Consider the following 27,148-nt stretch of genomic DNA (forward strand, 5'->3'; position numbering starts at 1 on the left):
ATAAAAGGCTTTAACATCTGACCAATTTACTTCTCCAGCCTTTGTAGTGATACCAGTCAGACCATCACATTTATAGCACATTACAGTAATGGACACCACCCTGCACAGCTAAATATTGTAAATAGTAATAATCTTATGGAAGGTTGGCTGGATCTAGTCTTGACTGTTTCCAAAGGGCAAAGTCTATCCAAATGTTTATTTTTTTAGAGCCTGGAGATTTTGCTTTCTTGACTTTTGTTGTATATTTCCTTATCTCATCTTCCTATACTTTAACTTACTTTACCAAAGTAATGAGCCTTGAATTCGATCACACATGAAAGGTAATAGCCTAGTAATATCTGTGTAAACACATATATATACGTACTGTATCTTTTTGTTATGTATTGTACATTAAGCCTGGTCTTCTGTATTTGTAAATATAAGCAGTGCTCTGATACTGCTTAATAAATAATGTACAATATAAGCCTAAGCTGAATTGAAAATGACATGGCTTAGTTCTTTAGTACTGTACATTGATCCTCTATTGTTGCATGAAGGTTAATTCCACCATTTTAGGCTAATTAAGCTGTGAAGTCACAATTCTAAAAATATCTCAGATGTCTGGACAGATACAGTATATCACATAACTCCAGTGCTGTCCTAAAGTACCTTGTTTTTAGTTGATTAGATTGACAGTTCATAAATCAGATTATAGAAAAAAATATATATTCATATCGATCAGGTAAAAATAAAATGTAAATACATAAAGTAAACGCACATTAAACAAGCAAAAGATTATCCACTCATTTTTCTTGTTACAGGGGTCACAGCCTATCACAGTTTCTGAGGTGTAATACAGAAATCAACCCTGTAAAGGGCAACAAAGTTTCACACTTTACATGTTCACATTCCCTCACACCAGACCAATTTAGAATTACAGTATCAGGGGACATGGAGGGAACATACACTTTCCACACTCACATAGCACTGACAAACCAACTTTTCTAATATGTTACAATATGACACTTGAATACTAAAGGTTTTTTTTTTCCAGAAGTATCAAAAACATAAATCCATACCAACGACTAGGGCTGAGTTTTCATGGTTGGAGGTGGAAATAACAGCTCTGATGCAGTCATAATATTTGATCTGAAATAATAAAACAAAAGGTTAAAAATGAAATGTGTAATATCAGCCAGTCATAGTTAGACCAGCATGATTTGGCAATTAATGGGAATCATGGACACAATGATAATGCTTTGACCAAAGTAATCTTATTATATATTATGATTTTTTAGTGTTGTAAATTATAAACATTTATTATTCATTATCCTGTACTGGGTCACGGCAGCCTACTCCACAGACAAGACATGAACAGAAAACCAGACCCACGGGACATTCATTCACATCATATTCATTTAACCTTGAAAGTCATTTGAATTCTCCAGTCAACTATGAAAGGAAACTGCAATCATCAAGAAAGTTATCCAGGATGGACTTCAACCTTGTGGCACTAAAACTGAATTAAGAGTGGTTAGGGGTGGCATGGTGGCGCAGTGGGTACAGCTGCTGCCTCGCAGTTGGGAGACCTGGGGACCTGGGTTCGCTTCTCGGGTCCTCCCTGCGTGGAGATTGCATGTTCTCCCCGTGTCTGCGTTGGTTTCCTCCCACAGTCCAAAGACATGCAGGTTAGGTGGATTGGCGATTCTAAATTGGCCCTAGTGTGTGCTTGGTGTGTGGGTGTGTTTGTGTGTGTCCTGCGGTGGGTTGGCACCCTGCCCGGGATTGGTTCCTGCCTTGTGCCCTGTGTTGGCTGGGATTGGCTCCAGCAGACCCCCGTGACCCTGTGTTAGGATTCAGCGGGTTAGAAAATGGATGGATGGATGGAAGAGTGGTTAGTAATAGGACAGGTAGATGAATGTAAATATGGACTGTATGTCCCATTCTAAGTTAACTGGTGCCACTGAAGTAGCCTACTATGGTGTTTATGCCCAGGGTTGGATCCTGCCTTGCTCTCCATGCTATAAGATGCTTCACTCACCTGCAACCTTGGATTTGAAGAAAGTGGCTTTTGAAAATTTTTTAAATGGAAAAATTACAATAGATTAAGTGACGGCCTCACACAGCTTATATGATCGGTCTTAAACCTGCTGTTTTCTCAGTCCACTTAAGGCTGATAAAAGGCAAAATATTCTGACATACGAATTATTCCTTAGAGGGTTTCAGACACATTCAGAAATTACATCAATAAGCTTAAAACGTACATTTTTTATACCTTTCTACCTTACTAAATAATTTCTGAAAGCCTAATTAATAATATTCTCTACTACTGTAAATGTCACTGAAAAATTTCACAAGCTGATTTCTAATCAATTTATCTATCTATGAATCAGAGATAACTGATAGCACACTGGTGTGGCAAGCTAAATTACCATTTTAAGATTTTCAGTTTGCAAATTTGAGTGATTAATCAATATTTTATTCCTGCATAAATTAAAACAGGTTGCAAGTGTACTGCTGCAAATGTACAATGAAACAGGATATCAAGGATTCAAATGGTGCATTTATTACTTAAATATCAGAGTTTAAATAATTCAGTTTAGGCTGGGACACATTCCTACTTCACCTTTAAATAGGCAGTAAGTGAAAACTGTAAGTCATTTAAATAGAAAGAAAATGATTTAATTAGATCTATAATTTAAATATATTGCTAAATATAAAAGAAGCTATTTAAAAAATTGTGTAAATCATTGTAAGAGTGCTATAAAGGACTTATGGATTATATGGATTACTTTAAGTTTCCTCCCACAGTCCAAAGACATGCAGGTTAGGTGGATTGGCGATTCTAAATTGGCCCTAGTGTGTGCTTGGTGTGTGGGTGTGTTTGTGTGTGTCCTGCGGTGGGTTGGCACCCTGCCCGGGATTGTTTCCTGCCTTGTGCCCTGTGTTGGCTGGGATTGGCTCCAGCAGACCCCCGTGACCCTGTGTTCAGATTCAGCAGGTTGGAAAATGGATGGATGGATGGATGGATTACTTTAAATCAATTTTATAAAAAAAATCTTATACTGATTTACAGATATCTTAGGTACCTTTGATAGTATCTCCAAACATATCTCAAGATACCTTTAAATCCATTTACAGACGCAGTGTATAATTATCGTGTTAATTTTCCATTTCTCACCACAGCAGAGAAACTTGCTTCTCTGTCAATAGGCTGATCTAAGTTGGTCCGTCAGAGAAAGTATATTAGCGTGAATGTCTACAGCATTTGTTGGGCTAGAGTCCCATCCAGAAGTGTTTCTGTCTGACGAAACCAAAAGCTGCTAGCTATGACCATGACCCAGAATATAAGGATATGAAACAGGGAAAGCTAAATGACAACTGTTAATCAAAATTAACATTCATAAGTTACAACTATTGTTGGTAAGTATCTGACAAATTGTTTATCCACAATCAGACTTACTTAATGCAGTTCATGGGGGCTACAGTTTCTCCTAGCACCACTGGGTACAAGGTAGAAACTAACCTTAGAAGGATGAGTCAAACCATTACAGGGCATATTCATGCACACACCCAAATGGGGCCAATTATGAGTCACCAATGCTATAACGCTGCTTGTTTTTGGTTTGAAAACTGGAATACCCAGATAAAATTCATGTAGGCACAGGGAGAGAATGCACACTTCACACAGAAACTGTGCAGGCCAGGAAGCAAAGCCAAAAAATTTAGTGCTAATCATCGGTACAGAGAACTTGACTAATAAATCTCAAAAATAACAAAGAATACTGCTAATAAGTCAAAACACTGAAACCATCACCTGTGTTACCCAGTCATCATGCACTTTCCAGTGAATGAAGCTAATGTTATCTGAGAGAAGAGCACTTTCAAGTCCAATGTTTGGTATATTTTCAACTTTTGGGAGCTTCTTCCATGTTCTTATGAAAAAAGATAACAAATAATTGGATTAGTTTGTAAATATTGTGGAATGCTCAATCCAAAATACTCTATAAAAATGTGACAAAACAAACATACATCAAACTAAATATTATCAATTGTACATAAAAGGTGAATGAATATATTAAGGACACTGACAGGTCAGGCCAGGTCGGGGAGCATGCACTGGTACAGCATATTGCCACACCCACCACATGACGAAACAGCTTGGGATCCTGGTTGGCAACCACCCAGGGCAGACACGCAGTCCAGTCCCACCCTTGGCAAATGACCCTGTATCTGCCACAGCCAGCTGTTACATGGGCATCCCCTTGGCCTGGTCCAGCTGCTTGGATCCTATCCTGTGAGCTGGATCACCCTCAGGGAATCGTGCTACATGGTTGTGGTGCTGTAACTGACGATCCCTCACAATGCAGGTAATGTGCCTCATTCGGGACTCCGTGAGCAACCACTCATTCGACACAAAGTCAGTGGTACCCAAGGATTCTCCGAAGTGTCAGATGACTAAAGGAGTCCAGTCTTCATCTCAGGTCACTGGATAGCGTCCATGTCTCGCAACCATATAGCAAGACAGGAAGCATCAGCACTCTAAAGACTTGGACCTTTGTCCTTTTGCATAGATATTGAGAGCACCACGAACCCCTTTCCAGCGACCTCATTACCCCCCATGCTCTCCCAATCTATCTACTGACTTCATAGGAAGAGTCACGAGAGACATGAATGTCGCTGCCGAGGTAAGTAAACCTCTTGACAAGGTCAACACTGTCTTTGGCAGACAGACACACTGCTGATGGCTGTGCCCAGGAGGTCTATAAAGGTCTGACAGAGACAGTACAAACAATCCTTATTTCATTTTTATACAGTGTATACTAAGAGTAAAAACTAGATAAAAACAAAACATACTTACATTTTTAGTATAGCAATTGACTTGTTCAGAGTAATACAAGTGAGTCAGAGGCAGGGAGAATACTAGAAAATGTTTCCCTTACAGTCTAGTGCCACAGCTATTAGACCAAACTATATTAATAAGACATTCCATTCATCTTTTTCCTAACCTGTTTATATGCAGTAGTTCATGATCATGGGGAGAAGATGCCTATTCTGGCAGTAGTGTGCACACAGTGAGAACCAACAATTCTAGGATTCACGAGTTCATTCCAAGGCACACTCATACAGTACACTTACTCATACAGATTCAATTAAGAATTATCAATCAAACTAATATTGAGACTTGCTCATAAAAATTCTATTCTAAAGCCACTGTTAGATAAAAAACCATTTTGAAATTTACTGTCTTGTGCACATAGTACAATGTAAATTTCTGATTTGCATATCTTTTCAGAACAGTGACAATATTGCAATACGAACAAAGCCAAATAAGCACATGCAAACTCCCAAAAAATATATAAAAATTTAACATAGATTCACACAGTTACCAAATGTTTTGCAATATTTGTTATTATGATTGGTTGTTCACTAACCTTGTGATCTATAGATAGAAACGGTTACTCACTTACTTAAGGAAGGAGTGAGAAAAGCAAGTATGGGATGGATGAGTTCTTTAATAATAGTGTTTGCCTTTCTAAGGCAGTGTATGTTATGCACTGTATATACTGAACAGAAGGCTGCTGGGTGCTGAGAATATTCTCAGCCACCTTTAGCATCTTCCACAGTGCTTTATAGAAGTTAGTCTGACGAAATGGAGAACTCTGAACTTTCATTAGACATTTGTTTTAGTGGAGGTACTGGTGAGCCTTCTCGACAAGAACTGTGTTGTGTCCAGCTCAGGTAATCAGTGATAGTTATCACAAGAAATTAAAGTTGCTCACTCTCTCCAAAGCTTCTCCTTAAATGCAAATGTAAGTGTGGTCTGCCTTCTGCCTTCTAAAGCCTAAGACTAGCTCTTTGGTTTTGCTAACATTAAAGGTGAGACATTAAAGGCTTCTCAGTAAGCTATCTTTTCATTGTCGATGATTAGACATATGATAAAAGAGTCACTAGAAAATTTAATGATCAAGTTTGAGCTGCATCTGGGTAAAGGAGTATAGATGGAAGGGTACAGCACACTACCCTGTGCAGGGCCTGTTCTCAATTCTACTTGAAGAGGGTGGCTCTAAGTCCTAAATTAAGTAGTTTGATGGTCAGTTTTGACAGTACAATGGTGCTAAATGCTGAGGTGTAGACTATAAATAGGACTGTGGCAATAGGTTTTATGATTCAGATTTATACCAGTCAGAAACAAAGGAGGAACCAGGTGGTGCTGCAGGTAATTCCATGGCAGGGTACTTATTATCATGATCAAAGAGTGCTTAGAAAGTTTTGAGTTTATCTGGAAAAAAGTGCTGATGAAATTAGATTTGGTTTTAATATGTACTCTATATGTTTCCATAAACCCTGACAAAGATTGCATGAATTATTAAAGCTGCTACTGCATACTCCGTCTCTAGTTGTCTCCCATACTGATATTTAGAAAGTTTGATTGCTTTCCAGAGCTTGTATCTGAATTTCTTGTTTATATAATGTATTTCTCTGCACCTTCAGTAAATTACTGATGTCACCTGTGATCAGTTGTTATTTACTGGGAAATATTCAGATTGTTTTCATATACATCTTTCATTCATTTTTTGATGAATTCTGTTACAATGTTTAGATACTCAACCAGATCTGATTAGGAGTCTCTAAACATGTTTCATCTGGCAAAATTAAAGCAGTCTTGCAATGAACCACTTTTCTTCACACTTCAGTCTCTATAAGCTTACAGCGGTATACACGTGTAACTAGTGTCTAGCAGTAATGCTATCATATCATAGACTGTTAGTGTTTTAACCAAAGGAAGTCTCAGCATATTGTCGATCACCAGTTCTCTCTGCCTACACAAGGATCTTTATGTTATGTCATTATTTGTACATTTTTTATATCAAAACATGTTTCTTAGTCACCCCTGACTATTGCCTCTCTTCAGAATTTCACATGTCTACTCAATAATCTCTTCCCAACAGGGCACCATCTTATATTACTTCACCTTTCTTGTTTGTTTAGATGTTTTGATTTCCTCTAGTTCATTCTCATGCATTCACAGTGAAACATACACACGTATTATTAATACTATTGTTTGGCTCTGTTTTTGCCTTCACTGTCAGTGGTCCATTCCTGTACTGGTCTATGTTCATTATGTTTTGCTTTTTCCTTTTTGAATATCCAAGAGGACCTCTCTTTCTAAACCATGGCTCTTTCTTCCTCCTGGGTATTACTGTCTTCCTCATGCATAGAAACTAATTCAATTTAATTGCTTCCTTGGATATAGGTTTGCTGTGACTATACATTTCATTTTTCCACTAAATATCCATCTATCATGTTTCCACTGTTAATATTCTCAATTAATGCATCTGTTCTAGCATTCCAGATTGGAATTTGATACTTTACTTTTACTGAGAATATAATTGTAAGAGGACATCAGATGTACATATTATCTCCACTACTGCTGAACATGACATCCATTGTTTTTCACTGGACCTTGTCTGTGTTTGTGTTTTTAGAAAAACATCTTACACTTGTTCTACAATCCTCTTAATCAGTTGGTGAATCTGGTACTTTACTTAAAAGCTGTACAGAGAGTTTCTTTGGTGTATTTGTAACTCTTGTTTGCCTGAAGTACAACATTGATTCAAATACTGTTGTCCAGCACTGCTAGCTTTTTTATATGTTACTTTAGAGATTGCAGTAATTACTCCACTACGACTGCAATGTCAGCATGGTTCTTGGCACTGCATTTAATTTTTATGCTTGTACTACTATAACTAAGAACAGAAAGATTATTCAAGTGGAATAATGTAACTTCAGCTGCTGTTTTTCTCCCTTTTATTAGTTTTACAAAAATTTCAATTTAATAAATTATGATATAGAACAATTGACTATACAATAAGTAATTGAATATTGTTATATTAAGTTCAGCTTCAGTACTATCCCCATTCTATCTGGAAATCTAAGAAACCAGATAACTCAACATGAACTGGTCTTGGAACACAGAGGAACTATATAAGAAAGGTCAGAGCAGACTCTTCTTCCTAAGGAGACTGTGCTCCTTTAATTTGGGAAGTGATATTATTCACATCTTCTATAACTCTGTGATGGTCAGTGTGATTTTCTGCACTGTACTTTGCTGGAATGGTAACATTAAAGAGAGGCCCATCGAATCAACAAGCTAATTAAAAGGGAAAGCTCAGTTATAGAACACTCTCTGGACCACCTGGAGGTAGTAGTGAAGGAGACAATTAAAACAAAACTGAGTGCCATTATGAACAATTCTGTACATCCTCCCTCTGACGCTGAGGACTTTCAGCCAAAAAATTATTCAGCAGAAGTGTGTCTAGAAGCACTACTGGGACTCCAAGTATACCGAGAGCAACACGTCTGCATAATGTCTCACTGTGACTGTGACAACCAAGTCAGAACTTTTCTTTTTTTGAATTTTCTTGCTTTACAGTCATTTTGCTGTGTGTTCAGACCAATGTGTGTGTAAAATTTTTTACTTACTTATTTATTTACTAATTTACAATATGCATTTATGTATTTAAAGAGCTTCTATAAAAAGCCAAAATTCTCCCTTGGGTCAAATAAAGTTCTATCTATCTATCTATCTATCTATCTATCTATCTATCTATCTATCTATCTATCTATCTATCTATCTATCTATCTATCTATCTATCTATCTATCAAGTGGGAAATTTACCTTTTACAGAAGCTGATGAAAAATAAAAACATTTTAACAAACAAACAACAAAAACCCCTCTTAAATACATGCAAGAACTAAAAAGAAGAAGAAAAAAACTTTCAACTTGGCTAATAAGAGAGCAGTCACAATAAGGCATTTTAACAGTGTATTGTCATAGGTAAAAAGGAGCCTCAGTAGCATTTCTTGACAAACTACTGCTGAATAATTTGTTGGCTAAAGATACTTATTGATAGTATGTTATACAGAGTGTATGCAGCATTGTTCGCAATGGTCATCTGTTTTATCTTTATTCTCTTCGCCACTACTACCTTCAATGAATTAAGAGAACATCCCATAACACAGCCAGCCTTCTTAAGTAGCTTGTTGATTTTGTATGCCTCGCTTGAAACAATGTTACCAGACCAGCACACTACAGAATTTCCCCAGCATGGATCACCTGAACACAGGTTACCATAAGACTGAGATGCTTTCTCATTTTAATTCAAATTAGGCCATAAAGCTATAAATTATTTTGTTCTTATATGGTAGAGAAAAGCCAAGCAAAATACACCTTTTATTGGCTAACTAAAAAGATTACAATATGCAAGCTTTCGAGGCAACTCAGGCCCCTTCTTCAGGCAGGATGTAATCAATATTCTTATATGGTACAAAGCAGAGACACAGAAGTGGGATTTGGGTGTACACAACTATAATAATACTCAGATTGCCATACAACCCTGACAAATACCCACCCTGAACCCCCACTGCTCTGACTATATGTCTCTTATTACCTTACATGTACAGTATGTAAGCTGGGCTATGAAGAGAACCATACAGTACAACATGTGAATAACAAGACTATGGAATAACATTAGAGTACAAACCTTAAAATCTCTCCAACTGATTTTATTATCAGTACATTCACAGATCCCTGAAAAACACACAAAAAATAAAAACATTAATTCAATCATTGATTTATTCATTTTTTGAAACTACATATAGAAAGTGCAAAAAGACAGAAGCCAATCCCATGCATTCTATCAGAGGGTATACTTACACATTCAATCATACAGCATCAATTCTGATGTGGGATGAAAATCAAACTAACAATGTTATTCCCACTATTGTCCTGCTTACTGTCTCTTTGGAGTATGCAAATTTTACCCCCTTTTTTTTCTTCAAGTTTTTTACTCCCACATGCTAAGGATATGTGTTTTAGTTTGATAGCTGACTTTAAACTGACCTAGCATAAGAAAGTGTGGGTGTGCAAGTAAAGTCAGTTTGCCTAGCTATAAATTGCCTTTCCACCCAGGACTAATTCCTGTTTTATGTCTGATGCTGACAGAATATACAAGTGTAGCCCGGTAATAAAGAAACAGGAGATTCCATTTTTTTTTTGCTAAAACACCTGTGTAGTTGAACGTCTCAGAGTTCAACATTTGAAGGGTCCATGTTTAATGTACTTATAAAGGCCAAAAAAATAATAAAAGGTTCACACTAACAAATGTACAATATATCTAATGGGAAAACCAAGTAAATACTGTAAATACATAAAAGAACTATGTGATCATCCATTTGGCGAACCTTTATTTATAAGTTGATAATCAATCAGTATACTTAAAAATATACTACTGTCCTACAAGTAAAGTTCATGGGATATAAAACAACTGATATTGATTCATAAAAATAATAATTCAGACTAGATTTTATTTTTATTTTCTGAAACATCTGTTAAACGGAACATATACCTTTCATGAACTTCTGTATAAAATAAGCATACAATCAAGCATATATTATTTTTGAACACCTGATCACACAGTAAATCAGTAAGAAAGAATAGTTTCAAAACTTGGACCAAACACCTTACCTGATCATCCCCATAAAGAATGATGCATTCATCAATGTCTGTCCCGCTGTTCACATAAAAACATAAAATCCACTCAATGGAAGTGAAAATGTACAAAATTAAAGAACATACTGTACAGTGTTTGATTTAGTTTTTTTAGGTTTGTTTACTTTCTTAAAATGTTACCAAACACCCAAGCATGCATTCTTTTGAAATTGTTTTCATCAGAATAATAATTTAAAGTCTTAGCTAATCAGTGAATATTGACAGTCAAAAGTTTTTTCTTACCAATAGTCTAATCTGAGAGGCACAGTTTCCAGTCCACTCACTTGACAATAAGGTTCTAAGGAAGAGAGTTCATAAAGCTGGATTTCTCTGTCACTATTAGAGTTATAAAAATAAATTATTTAAAAATAAATTCAAAGCAAAACCCCAGCAAAAATACAATTTTTGACAAGAAGCATGAATTTTAGAGGTAAATCTTACCCAGTGCCTAAAATAAGTTTGTTGTATTGAGACATAGTAGTAAAATCAGTCACCCATTTTGGCGTTCTGTTTAAAGGACGATCCTATAAACAAAACAAAAAAACAAATACAGTAATCCCTCCTCCATCGCGGGGGTTGCGTTCCAGAGCCACCCGCGAAATAAGAAAATCCGTGAAGTAGAAACCATATGTTTATATGGTTATTTTTATATTGTCATGCTTTGGTCACAGATTTGCGCAGAAACACAGGAGGTTGTAGAGAGACAGGAACGTTATTCAAACACTGCAAACAAACATTTGTCTCTTTTTCAAAAGTTTAAACTGTGCTCCATGACAAGACAGAGATGACAGTTCAGTCTCACAATTAAAAGAATGCAAACATATCTTCCTCTTCAAAGGAGCAAACAAATCAATAGGGCTGTTTGGCTTTTAAGTATGCGAAGCACCACGGCACAAAGCTGTTGAAGGTGGCAGCTCACACCCCCTCCGTCAGGAGCAGAGAGAGAGAGAGAGAGAGAGAGAGAGAGATAGAGAGAGACAGATAAAAAAATCAATACGTGCCCTTCATGCTTTTAAGTATGCGAAGCACCGTTCAGCATGTCGTTTCAGGAAACAGCTGCACAAAAGATAGCAACGTGAAGATAATCTTTCAGCATTTTTAGACGAGCGTCCGTAGTGTCTAGGTGTGCGAACAGCCCCCCTGCTCAATCCCCCTACGTCAGGATCAGAGAAAGTCAGCGCAAGAGACAGAGAAAAGTAAGCTGGGTAGCTTCTCAGCCATCTGCCAATAGCGTCCCTTGTATGAAATCAACTGGGCAAACCAACTGAGGAAGCATGTACCAGAAATTAAAAGACCCATTGTCCTCAGAAACCCGCGAAGCAGCGAAAAATCCGCAATATATATTTAAATATGCTTACATATAAAATCCGCGATGGAGTGAAGCCGCGAAAGGCGAAGCACGATATAGCGAGGGATTACTGTAAATTAACTAACATCTATTTGAAATTGATCCATGACACAGAGATTAATGATCTATCGGCAAAGACAAGTGAATTACAAACATAAAGTTGCCATACTTTTAATATGTTAAAGGTGTCAAAACATAATCAATTTTTTGTTTTTCTGCCTCACAACTACACAAGCAATGAACCAGTTAATATTTTGTGAGGTTTGCACATTTTCCTCATGTCTATATGCATTAGGGGGCTTATACTGTGAACAAGTCTCAAGCTGAGACTTTTTTTTTTTTACTCATGTGCTCGCAACCAAGCAACGCGGGCATCATGATACACTGACATTCAATCGAAATGGGATGGAGGGAGCAACATGTGCAGCGCAACAGTACTCACCAGTACGTTAACAAACTTTGCAAATACACTAATTTGAAATTGAAAGAGAGCTGCGGTCTGGGTATGGTAATTGAATCCATGATGCCTAAACTGTAAAACTGCATGCTGTGACGCTTTAAACTTGTACTAAGCAGTACTCAAGAAATCAAAAAATACCATTATTGCTTTTGATTGATTTGTGGTTTTATTGCATTGCACTACACTTTAATTTATGTCTGTTTTTAAAGATGCAACAAGATCAGTTAAAGAAGATGAAGCTTGAAGAGAAAGAAAATGAAAAACAGTGAAGCAAACCCACAACAATAAATAGGACTGATTGGGAGACAGAGAGACAGAGAGAGAAAGATAGAGGTTGAGAGAACAAGATTAATGAAGACAAAATAAAACAGAAATGCAGTCCCCAGCTAAATGAAAAAGCTGGAGGCTTTAATAAAGAACATTTGGTTATCTTCAACCACACAAAGTAGTTTAATCTGCTAGCAATTCAAGATAAACCACCACTTAAAAATAATAATAATACGTACATTTTGCTTATGTAGTGCCTTTCCCATGCTCAAAATGCTTCACAGAAATTAAGAATAAACAATAGAGCATATACAACTTTGGATACAAATAATACTCAAATAAAACAATAAATAAAGATAAATACATAATATAAACAGTTCTGAAATAGTATAAAAGAAAATAAAGCAAAATAAAAATACAAAAAAATATAATATACAATGAAAAAACCTTGAACAAATAATATACTGTGTGACATTGATGCAAATCACCCTAAACGTCAGGACAAAAAAGGATCAGAATGTCAGGATAAATGAACAAATGTGTTTTAAGTAGTTTTTGAAGGACTGAATTGAATCATATGATCTGATTAGTTTAGGGAGGTTGTTCCAAGATTCCTTGCAGAAGATGAGGGTACTGATGATACTTTTCTTAAGCTGAACATTAGTGCCAATTAGCATGACTTTTGTTTTGTAGCAGTTTAGTTTTAAAGTATTATATTCCACCTAGGCTTTAATTTCACTAAGGCAAGTTGTGAGCTGAGAATGATCTAATAAACTGTTCCTTTTAACACTGAAATCTGTGTAACATCCTCATTATAATGATAACTCAGTCCAAAACTATGATATAATTTAGTCTGTGGGGCTTCCCCAACTGTACTGCTTTCACTTCACAGCTCTGGTTCACCCTCACAATCCTGCTCTCTTTTCACCGAATTCCTTTCATTTCTCCCGTCATTCTCTCAATCAGACTTCCTTTATCTACAATGAGTGCAGGTGCAAATGACATATGGGGAGTCGATGAGAAAACTGGCATAACTAATCGCACCCTCATGTGGAAATGTGCTTAGCCAATTTCCCCAATGAACATTCCAGGGCTGAACAGCTTTGCAGCCACATGCACCTACATCCATACAGCCTGAGCCACAGTGTTTTTATTTTAAAACCTGCACCATCATGTACCCCTAAAGTGCTTTAGCACAGAAGCATGTAGATACAGCACAGCAGACAGCCAAAGACAAGGTGTTGAGGAACTCCTTGTGTGACTGGAGCTATGCTGGACCTGCTGTTGTTAAGACTAACTAAACTATTTGGACTTGACCCACTAGAGGACCGTGCCAGAAATACCCTGAATATTCTCCATTCTGGAATGTAGAATATCATGCTTAACAGTATCAAATGCTGCAATACGATCTAACAGAATTAAAATACTGTTTTTCCCAGAGTCTGCTGTCATACAGTAAAAAAATCATTAGTTACCCGAATCAGGGAAGTTTCTCAGCTATAAAGTGTTCTGAAACCATTACCTACTGAGTTGGGAGACCACAACACACTCCAGAATTATTGACAGAAAAGGTAAGCTAGAGAAAGGCCAAAAATTGTTCAGATTATCAGCATCAAGACCAGGCTTTTACAGAAGTGGTTATGTCATGAAGGCAGGATTTGATAAGTGTGGTGGAGATAAGAGTCCAGTAAACAAGTAGTAGGCCTCATCTTCATGTCATTAATAGAATAAATGTAGATGAAACTGGGGAAAATTTGGAAAGGAGCTGGATGATGAGGAAAGAGGGAAAAATACAAAAAGAAGGTATGGTGATGTACCTTAAGGGTCAATAGCAGGGTGCGGATTTTTAAAATAAAAACAATGTGCCTTGGGTTCTGTGGGTGTTCAGTGTTTGGTGAGCTGATTACCTATTATCAGATGAGATCAGCTTGGCTGTTCCTCATCAGCACTCTGCAGACAGTAATCAGGATGTTGGACCCACTGCAGTATAAAGGGAGCCTGAGTAGAGGGAATCGAAAAGGAGAAGAAAGACAGAGCAAATAAAAAGGAGAATAAAGGAAAGAGTCAGAAGGTTAAAAAAGAAAAGGAAAAGAAAAGAGTAGCGGGATTCAGTGCTATGGAGAGGAGACAAGCAGTTGGGAACAGTGGCCCAGGTGCAGCAATTGAATGCCACTCATGGAGAAGGGTCGCTCCTGCTCCCTGGACGCTAACCAACTGCTCTGGGAAGTCCCAAAGAATGCCAAGGTATGGTGGTGAGTTCAGGGAGCACGGCTCACAGGGTCCCTGTAAATGGCAAGGGATGACAGCGGGCACACAAACTGGATAAAGATTCGACTGTGCTTGCTGGAGAATGTCTCCTCTCTCTGAGGAGACCATAATAGCTGAGCAGAAGAAGGCACTAAGGTACATGAGTAGCTTTAATGGATTAATCCTGACTGTATTTTAACCTTTGATTTTAACCTACATCTTGGAATGTTCATTTGTTGATTGATTTTAAACTCCATTTTATAAAGGATTATTTATATATTGGGAGAAGGATGCTAAGGATTGAGCTGCCAGGGAAGAGGAAAAGAGGAAGGCCTAAGAGAAGGTTTATGGATATGGTGAGAGAGGACATGCAGGTGATGGGTGTGACAGAGCAAGATGCTGAGGACAGAAAGATATGGAAGAAGATGATCCACTGTGGCAACTCCTAATGAGAGTAGCTGAAAGAAGAAGCACTGCACTTATTATGAACACTGTTTGAATAGGAATAAAATCAGTTTGCACTTTGCACCTACCCTTGCTGTGCTACGTGTACTTGTTACCCAGTCTATCTCAGTTTCATATAATATGCAAGATACCTTTACTGTCAATGTACAATACAATGAAATATCGTATGGAGAAAGCCTATAGATGCCCTGGATAAAAGCAGAGTAGATATAAAAGAGTTGATAATAAACTAAGTAAACATTAAACTATGAGAAGCACAGTTACTATTAACAGTTTCAAATATACAGAGAGTAAGAGTAAAGGTAAACATGCAAGCATAAATAGATAAATCATAAATGAAGTCACATTGAAGATGTAATGGTCATGAATTCCACATGGGTCATGTATAAGTGTGTGACTATGTGTTGTTGATGCAAATGTTCAGTTCAATCAGTGGTGATTTCTGTTATAGAAAGGAGCAGTGATCGCTGTGCATTTTATAGGCTGATTGCTTTGGGGTAAAAGCTGTTCTTCAGCCTGGTACTGGGAGCAAGCAAGGCTCTAAAGCACCTGCCAGAGGGCAGAGCAGTAAAAGTTCTATGGCCGGGGTGGGTTGGAACTTTACAAATGTTCTTTGCTTTTCTGCTGCAGTGGGTAGTGAAGATATCTTCCAGTGATAGTAGCTGAGTTCCAGTAATTCTCTGAGCCATTTTATTAAAATGCTGGAGGGTATTCCTGTTCTCAGAGGTGCAGCCAGAGTACCACGCTGTAATGCAGTATGTGATGACAGACTCTATGGTGCACCTGTAGAAGTTAATCAGCAGCTGTTGTCAGAGTTGTGCTTTCTTCAGGCTTGACAGAAAGTGAAACCTTTGAAGACTTTCATGACTATTGATGTCGCAGGTTCATGGAGGTAATGTTAGCTCTGGGAAACCTGGGCATCCAGAATTTATATTATTTAAGTAATTTCAGATTTACACATTGATGCTAAGGAGATGCATTTCATTTTAGTTTCATAATCTTATTATTTCATTGGTATAGTACTTCATAATGGTGCTTGCTGAGACCCTAATACTGTAGGGTCATAAGTAAAATACACCTAGTTATCTCATAGTTTAAATTGCCAAATATTCTAGTATACATTACTTACAAAGACTGTTTTACTTCTTTTGAGCTTTAACTCTGGAGACCAGTAATTGATTGTTCCATCTTCTCTGACTGTAATGACAGTGTTGTCAGGTGCAGACCGAATATTCAGAACTGGTTCCCCATGTGAGATTTCTGTTACTGTGGCAGGTAGAATGAAGTTGACCTCCTTTTTCCGGGCTATGGATTCTTCCTTTTCTGCAAACTCTAATTGCATGAAAGTGCAAAATTCATCCTGTGGAATGTCAAATGTTAAGATTTATCACTTATATCTAAAACAACAATCAAGGTACAGTATATGCAAATTTATCCAATTAATAACAGTTCAAAAGCTGTATCAAATAACAAATTTTAACTTTAGTCATATGAACATAATACTTTTCTTTATGTTTGGGTTCAGAATATGAATTACTAAATTTAACTTCTTAATCTTGAACTGTCCTGAATTCACTAGCCCTTGTTGATCGTTGCATGTGCTATTTTTTTTGACTGCTTTCTTCAATAGTCAAAATAAGCCATGTATGCCACATATTGTACTTTTACTTCTACAGAAGATTTTACTTATGTCTCAAACTTTTATTATTTCACAAGAGATCTTCCTCTAAAATTCCTTCAAAAATGTATCAAACCACCAGTCCTAGGGAAAAGAAACACACAAATGTACCGTTGAATAATATTTTTAAACTTAGATATCTATCAGCTTGCTACTCAAAAACATAATCATATGGAATCTTTGTAAAATATATATCCTTATCAGCAGAAAAACAAAAATAGATTAAGAAATTAAATACTGATTGGCTATCATGACTGTGAAACCTGATACTAGAAGGAAATATGAAACTATTCTAATGTGTAAAGGTTTAAAAGAGTTTTAACAGTGGGAAAGTAATGTCACCACCCAATACTGAAGAAATCTGACTATAGCTTTCCAAGGTAAAGAATCTTTTCTTTAGCTTAGTGTTAAGGTAGTGATGGTATAGAACAAAATTATTAAGGTAGCACCAGTATGCAACCAAGTTGAGCTGAATGACCAGACAGGAGTCATTAAAATAGACAAAACTGTAACCAGAAAACTGAGTGAGACAGAGAGAGAGAGAAAGAGAGAGAGAAAACATCAAAATCAAAAATAAAAGCAAAAAGTCAGAAGCTGTGAGGTAAAAAAAGTTTTAATTTGGACACCGTCAACCATTATAAAAGTAAATAATATACAAACACTAATAAATAAAATATAAAAACATGAAGAAAAAATATGTCAGGGAAGTAAACATACCATAAACTACAGCAGATGCACCCATTGGGGTTATTTGGAAATCACACATGAAACCTATCAAGCAAACAATGTGCATGAACCAAGAATGACCCGCAGGACCACAACCACACCAATGTACAAGGTACTGTAAGTCACAAGAGAACCCTTACAACATGAGTCAACAATATATTCACCTCGTATTTCATCCAAATAATCTACAATTACAGAAGGGGGTGGGCAACCCTCCTATAATAAGGACTTGAATGTACAAGTTTCAGAAGAGAAATGTGGAATACCGGGTGAATTTAAAATTGATAGAGCACAGCCAGATTATAAGAAACAGGATGTACACATCTACGAATTTTATAAGGTCTGATAAATGAGGTGCTAACTTGCTGGATAAAACTCTCAGGTAGAAATCAAATGTGGCTCACTCTCTGCCCTGCCTGAAACTCAGGAGCAGGCTTATGCTTATAGAACACAATCCTTTTGGCAGAATCACCCGCCTTCTCCTGAACAAGTCACTATATAGAATGAAGTTTCGTGAGGTAGACAGTATAACTAGGCACTGATGAAGCAGTAAAAAGAAACATGCAACAAAGCCATACAAGCACTCAAAGGGGGACATCCCTATCACTGAAGGATAAAGCACATTTCTCACAAATTTTGCAACTGGCAATAATTCTCTCAAAGTTACTTGATTCATATTAACTGTAAAGAGAGGAACTTCTCCAAGTCCTAATCAACCCGTTCACTTAAACCACTGGATTCAGGATAGTATTTATTCAAGCATTAAACTGAATGAGCGTCCAAATTCGTTACAAAAGAATGGCAAAATCAAGATGTAAATTGGGGAGTACAATCAGACACAACAGATAAAGAAAAAACAATGTAAATGTACCATTTCCTTCCTAGAAATATCTATCAGTTCTCTAGCAGATGCTAATTTATGTAAAGAAATAAAATACGCTGCAGAGAGAGAGAGAGAGATACTTTATTAATCCCAAGGGGAAATTCACATACTCCAGCAGCAGCATACTAATAAAGGAAATACTAAATTAAAGAGTGATAACAATGCAGGTATACAGACAGGCAATAACTTTGAATAATGTTAACGTTTACCCCCCCGGTGGTATTGAAGAGTCGCATAGTGTGGGGGAGGAACGATCTCTTCAGTCTGTCAGTGGAGCAGGACAGTGACAGCAGTCTGTCGCTGAAGCTGCTCTTCTGTCTGGAGATGATACTGTTCAGTGGATGCAGTGGATTCTCCATGATTGACAGGAGCCTGCTCATATTAAATGACCTGTTGTAAACCCACAATGAAGAGAAGGATCTGTAGGTTCACTTCTGAAATGATATTCATTTATCTCAGGAAGCTAGTCTGATAATTCTTATTCTGAGCAGTAAAAAATGAATAAAATTGTAAATTCATGTACAACTGGGCACTGATCTTCAGCTAATTGTTAAGGTTGGCACAAATACTAGAGTAATATTAAGCAAAAATAATGGCCTTGGACACAATAGATGGTCAAATGGGACAGGCATTATAATAAACAAGTCAGAATACAAGAGAAGCTAATCAAAATGCTTGTTAAAAGCCAAAATGCTAAATGAGAAAATAAGTCAGATAAACAATGGAAAAGAATTCTAACTTTTTTAACCCCTAACTATTCTAGAAGAGGAGATTTTTTCTTTTGGTTTTTGATGAGTCAAAACTAACAAAAAACCCCTATTGCAACATTCTCTTTATAATTCTACAATGATGACATCACCATGTACTGACATGCATCACATGACCAGCAACAGATGATGTTATCATAAAAACAAAAGCAAAATGTCAAAACTGGACAAATGATTCCATGCAAAAAAAAAAAAAAACTAGTAAAAATTCCCACAGACATTGTTACATTACAGTAAGAAGTGGACAACAACTTCAGCTAGTACAGAAAATTTAAGCAGGGAAGACAGTAAGAGTGTTAAAGAACAGGATGCACTAAGTGGTAAAGTTATACCACTCATTTGCAATGAGGGAGACTGACTGTAACATCCTGAAGTATTGAAATGTTGAAAAGGCATTCCTTTTCCACAACATAGCTAGGCCTGTTAGTGTGGGGCTGATGGAAAGAATTTAACTGAATGAGACTGCTGAATTGTGTAGTTCAGTGCAGTGATACCACCAAACCCACACTGAGAACAATTGATTGGTCCAATCAAAATGAGGAAAAAATATTCTTCTTCAAAGCAACCTTACCCAGTCAATATTATTGTTTGCAGAATAATCGATTTTCTTAAACAGCTCTTCTATCTGCTCATCACTCTACAGAAAAGTGGAAGACATAAATCATAAGTTACTGTTTGCAAAAACATACATTTATCAGTGTAAATAAAAGAAATGCTCTTCCAAAAATATTTTAAAACTGTCACATATACTGCAGGTATGATAAAAGAACCTGATCTAATTATAAAAAAATCTTAGCTCCTTCTGAATATTATATACATATATATATATATATATATATACATACATATAAAACTGCTCAAAAAATTAAAGGAACACTTTGAAAACACATCAGATCTCAATGGGAAAAAAATCTGCTGGATGATATGCTGCTGGATGGTATGATATGGACTGGGTAATGTGTTAGGAACGAAAGGATGACACATTATTTGATGGAAATGAAAATTATCAACCTACAGAGGGCTGAATTCAAAGACACCCTGAAAATCAAAGGGAAAAAATGATGCCGCAGGCTAGTCCATTTTGCAGAAATGTCATTGCAGCAACTCAAAATCGTACTCAATAGTTTGTATGGCCCCCACGTGCTTGTATGCATGCCTGACAACATCAGGGCATACTCCTAATGAGACGTCGGATGGTGTCCTGGGTGATCTCCTCCCAGATCTGGACCAGGGCATCACTGAGCTCCTGGACAGTCTGAGGTGTAAACCTGGCGGCGTTGGGTGGACTGAAACATAATGTCCCAGAGGGGTTCTATTGGATTTAGGTCAGGTGAGTGTGGGGGCCAGTCAATAGTATCAATTCCTTCATCCTCCAGGAACTGCCTGCATACTCTCGCCACATGAGGCCAGGCATTGTCGTGTACCAGGAGGAACCCAGGACCCGCTGCACCAGCAAAGGGTTTGACAATTGGTCAAATCCAAGGATTTCATTCCGATACCTAATGGCAGTCAAGCTGCCATTGTCTAGCCTGTAGAGGTCTGTGCGTCACTTCATGGATATGCCTCCCCAGACCACCACTGACCTACCACCAAACTGGTCATGCCAAACTATGTTACAGGCAGCATAGCATTCTCCATGGCTTCTCCAGACCCTTTCACATCTGTCACATGTGCTCAGGGTGAGCCTGCTCTCATCTGTAAAAAGCACAGGGCGCCAGTGGTGGACCTGTCAATTCTGGTATTCTATGGCAAATGCCAATCGAGCTCCACGGTGCCGGGCAGTAAGCACAAGGCCGACTAGAGGATGTCGGGCCCTCAGGCCACCCTCATGAAATCTGTTTCTGATTGTTTGGTCAAAGACATTTACACCACTGGCCTGCTGGGGCTCTGGCTGTGCTCATTCTGCTCTTCCTTGCCCAAAGGAGCAGATACCGGTCCTGCTGATGGGTTAAGTACCTTTTATTACCCTGTCCAGCTCTCCTAGAGTAACTGCCTTTCTCCTGGAATCATCCCCATGCCCTTGAGATTGTCCTGGGAGACACAGCAAACCTTCCAGCAATGGCACATATTGATATGCCATCCTGGAGAAGTTGGACTACCTGTGCCTCATGCTGCCAGTAGTGACACTCACCATAGCCCAAATGCAAAACTAGTGAAAAAACAGATGAGGAGGGAAAAATGTCAGTGGCCTCCACCTGTTAAACCATTCCTGTTTTGGGGGTTATCTCATTGTTTATTTCATTAACACCAAAGCAGCCGAAACTGATTAACAACCCCCTCTGCTACTTAACTGAAAAGATCAATATCCCAGAAGTTTCACTGACTTGATGCTATACTCTGATTAAAAAGTTTTCCTTTATTTTTTTGAGCAGTATATATACAGCAGTATATATATATATATATATATATATATATATATATATATATATATATATATATATATATATATATATATATATATATTTTAAGGTTTCTAAACTTTTTTGGGACTCACCCCAATGGGACGACATACCGAAGAGCATCCTGAAGCAGAATAGCCACATATGTGGAGGACAACCTATCAATTGCTGGGGCAACCGCTGACTCCCAGTGCTGTAGCAGCTCACAGCAAAAGCAAATCCGAACCAACCGCGTTCGCACTATAAGTGCCTGTCGTCGATGGGTGATGCAAGGAACATTATAAATGCAGGCAACAGTATTACTTGGCCACTTGTGTCCTTTTTTGTGATGTCTGGCATGGTATTGACATTAACTAAAAGACAACAGTTTTTGTAACTAAATGTATTTGAATTTCAGTGGCGTATGTACAGTATTTGTATCATCACATGCTTACTGGCAACTAATGTAATATTTTAGCCAAGCTAATCATTCTAAGAATTATTTCTACACTAGTTTTAGAACTATCCAGTAATGCTGAGACCATACTCCTGGAGCAAAATGCACATATTCTTTCGAAGGCAAAATCTGAATCTAAATGAATATTGACAAACTATTTATTATAGTAAGTAACAATAATATTGTTAAATAAAAAATGTGGACTGAACAAAAGCCAGAATTTTCAATTCATTTTAATGTTTAAGATGAGAGTTAAGTTTTATATTTTCCTTTTCTTCAAGAAAAAATGATGTTTGAAATTGGTCTGTGATTTCCTCAATACAGACCTAACAACAGCCAAGGAATCAAAAACAATACTGACCAGTAAATATATCAAATAATCAATCAGTCAGAGAGTTTTCATTTTATATAGTGTAATTTACAGAACGAATCATCCATCCATCCATGCACACATTTTATTAATCTGCTTATTCAGGGTAGAGTTGCAGGGCAGATAGAGCCTATCTCAGCAATCACCGGGGACAAGTCAGGAATAACACCTTGACACAGTGCCATTCCATCACAGGTTGAACATACACACACAAGACACACACACTAGGGCCAAATTAGCTACATCAATTCACCAAACATGTCTTTGGACTGTGGAAGGAAACCAGAGCACCCAGAGAAAAATTCACAGAAAAAGGAAAAACATGCAAACTTCACACGAGGAGCACCTGGGATACAAAAAACAGCTTTCTTACAATAAGGCAGAAGTACTACCACAGCACCACCATGCTGCCTTAGAATGAAACATGAAATAGAAAATAAAGTATGCTTAATTACAAAAATATGGAAAATACAAAACAGTATATTATGTATATTTAGTTACCATAATTGTATTTATGAATAACTAGTGACTATGTCTAAGGATAAGTTGTTAGCTTCTTTCTTTAGAAATTTGTAGTACTTGTTACTTTAACATGTCTAAGGCAGTGTGTGCAAGGAATGAAAATGATTTCATCCAGTAATACAAAACCTTGAAACCTTTTTTAGCCTGTATTCATATGCTACCTAGTTTATTGCTTAAGAAAAAAATATCTGTTTCTAATAATATTACAAGGTTTTTAACCAATTTGTTAGGTCAAACATTCTTCTAAGTAATACCAAAGGGTTAGTTAGATTTTTTATCAGTCAAATTTATTCTAAAAGGCTGTATAAAGGGCTTTCTAATATTACTTAATATTCTCAGTCCATGATTACTAAATATGTAAATAAGCTGTTTATCTTTGCCCTAATGCCTCTGTCACACATGACTTGCATTTATGTGTAAACTAATCTGAAATGATCTCAGAAATTTAGCTTATCACAAAATGAATGAATTCTGGTGTTCTGTTGTAATCTAGGTGTCACACTCTTATTGTTTCAAACTGTACATTTACTGATCAGGAAAGGACAAAGTAAATATAACAACTGATGTAACTGTTCCATCAGAAGAAGAGATAACATTCTGAATATAACCATCATATCCTTCCTTCTCCCTAAATTTCAATTAGAGGAAGAATGAATGGATGAATTGAATACTAGTTAGATTAAATTTGTAATTACAAAAGTGTGTTGAGACTCTAATCATTTGAAAAATCCTATTGTGCGACCAACTTTGCAGTGTTTAGTAAAGTAAGACAACCCAATATTGTTGACTGTTAATTCTGAGAACATCATTTATTATAATTTAGCAGCAGTGTTTTTAAACTAGTAAAATGTATGAGATGGCTACTTTTAACCCATGATTATTTTACAATTTCTGCTATATTAATTGACCTTCAAATCAATGCGGTATACTGTATCTATTTTAAAGTCTATAGTAAATTGTTTGCAAATAGCAATCAAAATTATATAACTTCATTTTACTTGTAAAAGATGACTAATATACCTATTGTTCAAAAAGCCTTTACTGATTGAAAAAAAGAAAAAAAATCATCCCCTTTACTGGAAATGCTAATCAGATTTCAGATTAACAGGAAGCAGGAGACTATCATGGCAGCATGGGGCACAAAACAGGAAACAACACTTATCAAGGCCTCAGTCTTTAATATGGTGCATTCACTCACAGCAGGTCACACAGCTAAACTAACTTGCATATACTAAAAGTGTCAGCAGAAAACCAAGTTTTAGTTTAAAAGGCACAAGTGGAAATGCACAGAGCATACAAAATAGAAAGTGACAAGGCTGGAATTTGAACTGTGTTCTTAGAAATTAATTGCTGCTGCTCTGAATTACACTACTATTGATAGTATGGGCTTCTAAAAAACATACTCACCATAACTATTTTACAATAATACAAATGTTAACAATATAAAATAAATATATTGATGCAAGAGAAAGTTAAGCTTTGTTTTATACAGGGATTGTCACACAGCCCACCAGAAAAGGTAACATATCAAAGCATGCAAGACAGTTTCTTGTGAAACGATAGAATATTTAAGGAAACAAGTTGCACCTAATCTGTAATCTGAAATACCAAACATTTGCATGGAATAATAATGTTGAAATTTGAATCTATTTGAAATAAAAATTACTTATGTTTTACTAGAAGGCTTGATTTGTTGTTTAAATATGTTGACCTTTGAGAATATTTTTCATTAAAGAAATATGATATGAATAATAGCAAGACAAAATTGACAAAATCAACCATTCTAATATACTACTATTTTAGAATAAAGCAACCACAAAAATGTTTAATAAAAATAACTATCATTCAAAGTAAAATTAGAATTTGTTTAAGCCAGGCCATACTGTAAGAACAAATGAGATACGCTGAGAACAAATGCCAGTGCCGGTGTGGTTCCATATTTACCCGACGAGGTAAGAAGGCGGTATCGTGGCAGCAGAGCCGGCACTAAGCTAAAAAAGAAGCGGCTTGCGAGAAAGTGGCGTTTCAAGCCTTCGGTGCCTTCTGTGATTCTGGGGAATGTAAACTCAATCTCAAATAAGATCGACGAACTGGCTGCGCTGGTGAAAAATGTAAGGACCTACAGAGAATGCAGTTTGTTGTGTTTCTGCGAAACGTGGCTAAATAACACCATTCCAGATGCCAACGTGGAGCTATCCGGGTTTAGCACAGTTAGAGCGGACAGAGATGCAAGTGCCTGTGGTAAGCACAAAGGAGGAGGACTCGCTCTCTATGTTAATACAAGGTGGTGTCACTCTGGACATGTTAACGTCAAAATCTCCACTTGCTGCAGGGATATCGAACTGTTGGCCGTAAGTTTACGTCCCTACTATTTGCCCAGAGAGTTTGGACATGTCATTGTTGTCATCGTGTATATTCCTCCTCAGGCAGACGTGGAGTCAGCGAGTGACATCATCCATTCCGCTGTTGCTAAGTTACAAACGCAGCACCCTGAGGCGCTTGTGCTAATCGCTGGAGACTTTAACCATGTGACGCTGGACAAAACATTGCCTGCATTTTCCCAGTATGTGGACTGTAACACCCGGGGAAATAAGACTATTGATTTACTGTATGCAAACGTTAAAGATGCATACAGTGCCACCCCGCTGCCTGCGCTTGGGAAAGGAGATCATAACCTGGTTCAGCTTCAGCCTCACTATAAACCAAAAGTTAGAGTCCTACCTACAACCACACGATCATTCAGGAAGTGGACCCCGGAGGCTGAGAATACTCTGAGAGAACTTTTTGGAACTACAGACTGGGATATCCTGCAGGGATCTCATAATGAGAACATTGAGGAAGTTGTTGACTGCACTACTGACTACATCAACTTCTGTATGGACATTGTAGTTCCAGTAAGAACAGTACGCTGCTATGCTAACAACAAGCCATGGATTACAAGTGACATCAAGGGCCTTTTGAATCAGAAGAAAAGGGCTTTTAAAGACGGTGATCAGCATGAGCTCAAGCGCGTGCAGAAGGAACTCCGAGTCCAACTCAGGGCGGCGAAGGAGCAGTACAGGAGAAAGCTGGAGCAGAAGTTGCAGAATAACAGCATGAAGGAAGTGTGGGATGGGATGAAGATCATCACTGGCTGCAGCTCGAAGCGGGGTACCACCATCGAGAGAGACGTGAAGAGAGCAAACCAAATGAACAACTTTTTTAACAGGTTTGACCACCCTAACCCACTCTCACTCTCACCTCGGAGTACTGCACCCTCCACACATCCTTCTGCTGATACCAGCATAGGAAAAACATCCCCACCCATAATAACAACAGCGCAAGTGAGCAGAGAGCTGAGGAGACTTCGTGCCAGCAAAGCAGCGGGTCCAGATGGAGTATCGCCACGACTGCTGAAGGTCTGTGCATCGGAGCTGGGGGGTCCTCTACAGCGCATCTTCAACCTGAGCCTGGAACAGGGGAGAGTCCCGAGGCTTTGGAAAACATCTTGTATCACCCCAGTCCCAAAGGTATCACGTCCTAGTGAGCTGAATGACTTTCGGCCTGTTGCTCTGACATCACATGTGATGAAGACCATGGAGAGGCTGCTGCTTCACCACCTGAGGCCACAGGTTCAACACGCCCTTGACCCTCTGCAGTTTGCATATCAGGAGAAGGTGGGAGCGGAAGATGCCATCATCTATATGCTACACCGATCCCTCTCCCATTTGGACAGAGGCAGTGGTGCTGTAAGAATTATGTTTCTAGACTTCTCTAGCGCCTTCAACACAATCCAACCTCTGCTCCTTAGGGACAAGCTGACAGAGATGGGATTAGATTCATACCTAGTGGCATGGATCGTGGACTATCTTAAAGACAGACCTCAGTATGTGCGTCTTGGGAACTGCACGTCTGACATTGTGGTCAGCAACACAGGAGTGCCACAAGGGACTGTACTTTCTCCGGTCCTGTTCAGCCTATATACATCGGACTTCCAATACAACTCGGAGTCCTGCCATGTGCAAAAGTTCGCTGATGACACTGCTATCGTGGGCTGTATCAGGAA

The 27,148-nt window shown here is 37.7% G+C and overlaps 1 protein-coding gene across 2 annotated transcripts in view; it reads right to left on the reverse strand.

Annotated features, from left to right (window-relative positions):
• wdr95 (WD40 repeat domain 95) overlaps positions 1–27,148 on the reverse strand; it is a 121,066-nt gene that overhangs the window by 44,646 nt on the left and 49,272 nt on the right. For both annotated transcript variants that reach the window (XM_051927186.1, XM_028799330.2), the window contains 8 exons: positions 19,948–20,013; positions 16,452–16,682; positions 10,977–11,059; positions 10,779–10,871; positions 10,512–10,557; positions 9,529–9,575; positions 3,797–3,914; positions 1,059–1,128 (listed from right to left, as the gene is read on the reverse strand). In XM_051927186.1, coding sequence (XP_051783146.1) covers positions 1,059–1,128; positions 3,797–3,914; positions 9,529–9,575; positions 10,512–10,557; positions 10,779–10,871; positions 10,977–11,059; positions 16,452–16,682; positions 19,948–20,013 — 754 coding nt within the window. The remainder of the gene's footprint in view (positions 1–1,058; positions 1,129–3,796; positions 3,915–9,528; positions 9,576–10,511; positions 10,558–10,778; positions 10,872–10,976; positions 11,060–16,451; positions 16,683–19,947; positions 20,014–27,148) is intronic.

This window comes from Erpetoichthys calabaricus, chromosome 4 (assembly GCF_900747795.2).
Source record: "Erpetoichthys calabaricus chromosome 4, fErpCal1.3, whole genome shotgun sequence".
NCBI classification, from domain to species: domain Eukaryota; kingdom Metazoa; phylum Chordata; class Cladistia; order Polypteriformes; family Polypteridae; genus Erpetoichthys; species Erpetoichthys calabaricus.